Genomic DNA, 3,879 nt, shown 5'->3' on the forward strand with positions numbered 1-3,879 from the left:
GGCATCACTCTCTGCAAATAACAACTTACATTGTACAGAATTTTTCCGCAGGGGTATTTTGATTTATGTGACACTACTGTAGATCTTAATTTTAAACTTTGGGAGAAGGACTCAAAAACATTGATGAAAGGCTTTCCACTATTTCAGTATCTGGTCTCTGTCTCTCTCTCTCTCACACACACACACATTTATATAAAGTGTACAGTATTTGGAGATAATTTTTTTGCGTGTGTTTTCCTACCCGCTGCAATCTTGCACTTTTTATATTTATATTTTAATTGTTTGATGCTTGTTTTGCTAATTCTAAACTAAACGAAACCCATTGTCTATTAAATGATCTCCAAAAGTGACTTGATAAACAGAAGGCTATAACTATTCAACTCCTCTCACTTAAAAAAGAAATCTGTCCTTAATCTGGGATGCTAGCCTGTGTTAAAAAACAATGCTCCTTTCACAGCTTAGAAAATATATGTTTACTATTGACAAAATGTGAATTCATATTTTTATTATTTAATTTTAAAAACCCCTGCGCAATGATGTGCTGTCGTGGGGAGGGGAATCTGTTAAACTAACGCCACCAGACTAAACAATTGCCAAGTAAACTTTGCTTAAAAAGCCGCTGTACAAAAAAAATAAAGCAGCTTTGTTCCCATTTAACGTAGTCGCATGTTAAAATATTTTTGTTATGATAATATTGCAAAAGCCGGGTGCAAAGTAACCTATCATATCAAAGCGCTGTCTTTAGAATATTAGCGCCGTCGTTCTCCACTTGGCGCATTTAAAGGGACCGTTTTAAAGGCGATTGTCTCTTTCTCTCTAATGACATTTACCGGATCAGAACATGCTGCTAATTCGATCATCAAGCTTTGCCCTCTTGAACAATGCCAGAGTAATTTTTCCCAAAGTTTGTTAAATTGATCAAAATTAGGCAAATGAATAGGGATCGCCAGCTCTCCCTCTTGCAGGTGACAGTGAATAATACACTTTTAGACCAGCTGCATTTTCCCTTTGATTTTTTTTTCTTTCTTTCTCTCTCTTCCCCCCACAATGCTTAAAGATCTCCCATTATTAAAATTTAGGCCAACGAAACTATTCATTCGTTTCAATAGACATTTTCTTATAGGATAATAGGCTACAAATTGAACCCACCAAATCGAATCCAGTGGTGGGTAGTCTCGTGTGCCAAACTCTGCTGGGGCTGGTTTTGAAGCAGGCAAAGTTCGTGTGCCAGTCTCGGTCCCACACCTGCCGAGGTCTCCAATAAATAATGAGTGGAAACAAAAGCTTGCCATCTCCCATAAAATGGATGTGTCACCAAGTCGTGTGAGAACAAACGCGAGCCTTCCCTTTCCCTTGAACTCGCGGAACAGCCTATTAAAGGCTTACTTAATTACTTTAATGACTCCGGACATGCTTGAGGGCTGGGATCGCTCGCTGGAGTTTTGTAAACAGGCGAAATCGAAAGGGAGGAGGGAGGGGGTGGGACAGGGAGAAAGAGAAGGTTTTGTGTGTGTGTGCCTGTTTCCCCTTTCTTCTTTTCTTGTGCGCACTGCGTCCTGATGGATCAGGACAGACACCAGCCTTAGTTCACATTTCCCGCCGTTTTATTACTATGCAAAATTATTCGGGAAGCGATCACGTGTCTTTTGAAGAGCCACGTGGATGAACAAAGCCGGCCTGCCCCCTGCTAACCCCGGTCTATAGGACTTCACCCCAGATTCTGCCACCTCTTTAACCATCTAGTCCCCAGTGCCCCCGGCTCTCTAATCCTGGCGATGAATGCACTGGTCCCCTTAATGATCGCTTTATAAAGAGCCACTTACAGCCTTGGAAGCAGCACAGTCGCGTTTTATGTGGCTGCAGAAAGCATACCCGCTCTAAGTTTGCCTGCTAATTGCTCACTTTCCCTCTTTTGTCTGAGGATGTCCTCCAAAGCGAAAGAGCGCAAGGTAAGAGAACCGTCAGCTTTTTAAGTCTGTGCACTCTACTCTCTCCTGCATTATCTGCTGATACTGCAAATTACAATACAGCCCCGCGTTTGTCTTCTCTCCTGAAACTCCTTTACAAAATGTTTTTTTTTAATTGTTTCCAGTAAAGTGCACTGAAATCAGTGCATCTTCCAACAGGAGTGGATCGCATCCAGGGGGGTGTGCTGAATGTCCATTCCCATTTCCCCCGCCCTCTCTCCTTCTGTCTTATTTTCTGTTGTTGTTAACATTCCTCAGGCTGCTCCAGTGTCCCACAAAGTCATTGAGAAAAGACGCAGAGATCGGATCAATCGCTGTCTGAACGAACTTGGCAAAACCATTCCAATGGCGCTAGCGAAGCAGGTACTGGCTGACACTTTCCACACGTGAGCGCTTTGTTTGAAGAATAAACTAGTGTATTATCCCAACCAGGGACGTGGTCTTCATAGCGCACTGGGGACCAGCCTTTCTCTGGCTACCTGCAGCTACTGAATTGTGAATCTTCTCTTTTCAGGGCACGGGCAAACTGGAAAAGGCCGAGATTCTGGAGATGACTGTTCAGTATTTAAGGGCCCTGCACTCAGCTGACTTCGCCAGAGGGAGGGAGAAAGGTATGGACAGAAACCACAACCACCTCCTCTTTCTTAAAAAAAAAACAAACATTGGGAAGTAAATTCATTTCAAAACTTGTCACACTTTAAGTTTAGGGAATATGAAAAGTGCTAGAGCGTAAACATTGATGAAAAGCTTACGAAGCATAAAAAGTCTCACTTGCCAACGCAGTTAGCTATAAAAGATAAACGCTGAATTTTCACTTCAAAATAAAACAGAAATAATGCATACCGCGCTTACTGTTTGCCTTTTTGGACAAAAGAAAGCCACATTGAAGAAATTTGAATTTTGCGTTTTTTTTTCTTAGTGAAGCTTCAGGACGACATTTGTTCGAAGTGGCGCCCTGGGCTGGTTACGCACACATGTACCAGAATTATTGGATTTATTAGAGGTTTTAAAATAAAACGTTTTAATGGGCAGTGAACTCTCGGGTCAGTTTCATAAAGATTTCCCACTGAAAAAGTGGAACTCGTCATCCCTGCCATTATATTAATCCCCAGCTCACTCTCAGTGACGACCACTGCACATCTCCAGTTTGGGTAAATGTACCTGCAACTGAGCGTTCCACTTCATTTCTGATATTTACAAATTGTGTATAAGAAGGCGGTTTCATCGAGCAGAAAATTCGAGTGGAAATATTAACCATAAAATGTGGCCCAGAAATGAATTGACTATTTTTTTGCAACCACCCACAGGAAAATTGAGTTTCTTTTTACAAGAAAAAGTAGATTTTTTAAATAGACGTACACATTCCTAAAGCCCTGTCTAATAACGTCATAGAGTCATAGAGATTACAGCATGGGAACAGACCCTTCAGTCCAACCCATCCATGCTGACTAGTTCCTGAAGAAGGGCTAATGCCCGAAACGTCGATTCTCCTGTTCCCTAGATGCTGCCTGACCTGCTGCGCTTTTCCAGCAACACATTTCCATGCTGACTAGTTATCCCAACCCAATCTAGTCCCACCTGCCAGCAACAGGCCCATATCCCTTCAAACCCTTCCTATTCATATACCCATCCAAATGCCTCTTAAATGTTGCAATTGTACCAGCCTCCACCACATCTCTGGCAGCTCATTCAATACACATAACACCCTCTGCGTGAAAAAGTTGCCCCTTTGGTCTGTTTTATATCTTTCCCCTCTCACTCTAAACCTATGCCCTCTAGTTCTGGACTCCCCGACCCCAGGGAAAAGACTTTGCCTATTTATCCTATCCATGCCCCTCATAATTTTGTAAACCTCTATAAGGTCACCCCCTCAGCCTCCGACGCTCCAGGGAAAACAGCCCCAGCCTGTTCA

The 3,879-nt window shown here is 42.6% G+C and overlaps 1 protein-coding gene across 1 annotated transcript in view; it reads left to right on the top strand.

The window, feature by feature from the left end:
* The first annotated feature begins 1,856 nt into the window (after window positions 1–1,856).
* helt (helt bHLH transcription factor) overlaps window positions 1,857–3,879 on the top strand; it is a 3,490-nt gene continuing 1,467 nt past the window's right edge. Inside the window, exons 1-3 of the mRNA XM_043721212.1 lie at window positions 1,857–1,949; window positions 2,226–2,330; window positions 2,482–2,578. Of these exons, the coding sequence (XP_043577147.1) occupies window positions 1,923–1,949; window positions 2,226–2,330; window positions 2,482–2,578 (229 nt within the window). The 5' untranslated portion in view covers window positions 1,857–1,922. The remainder of the gene's footprint in view (window positions 1,950–2,225; window positions 2,331–2,481; window positions 2,579–3,879) is intronic.

This window comes from Chiloscyllium plagiosum, chromosome 2 (assembly GCF_004010195.1).
Source record: "Chiloscyllium plagiosum isolate BGI_BamShark_2017 chromosome 2, ASM401019v2, whole genome shotgun sequence".
In the NCBI taxonomy this organism is placed as follows: Eukaryota; Metazoa; Chordata; class Chondrichthyes; order Orectolobiformes; family Hemiscylliidae; genus Chiloscyllium; species Chiloscyllium plagiosum.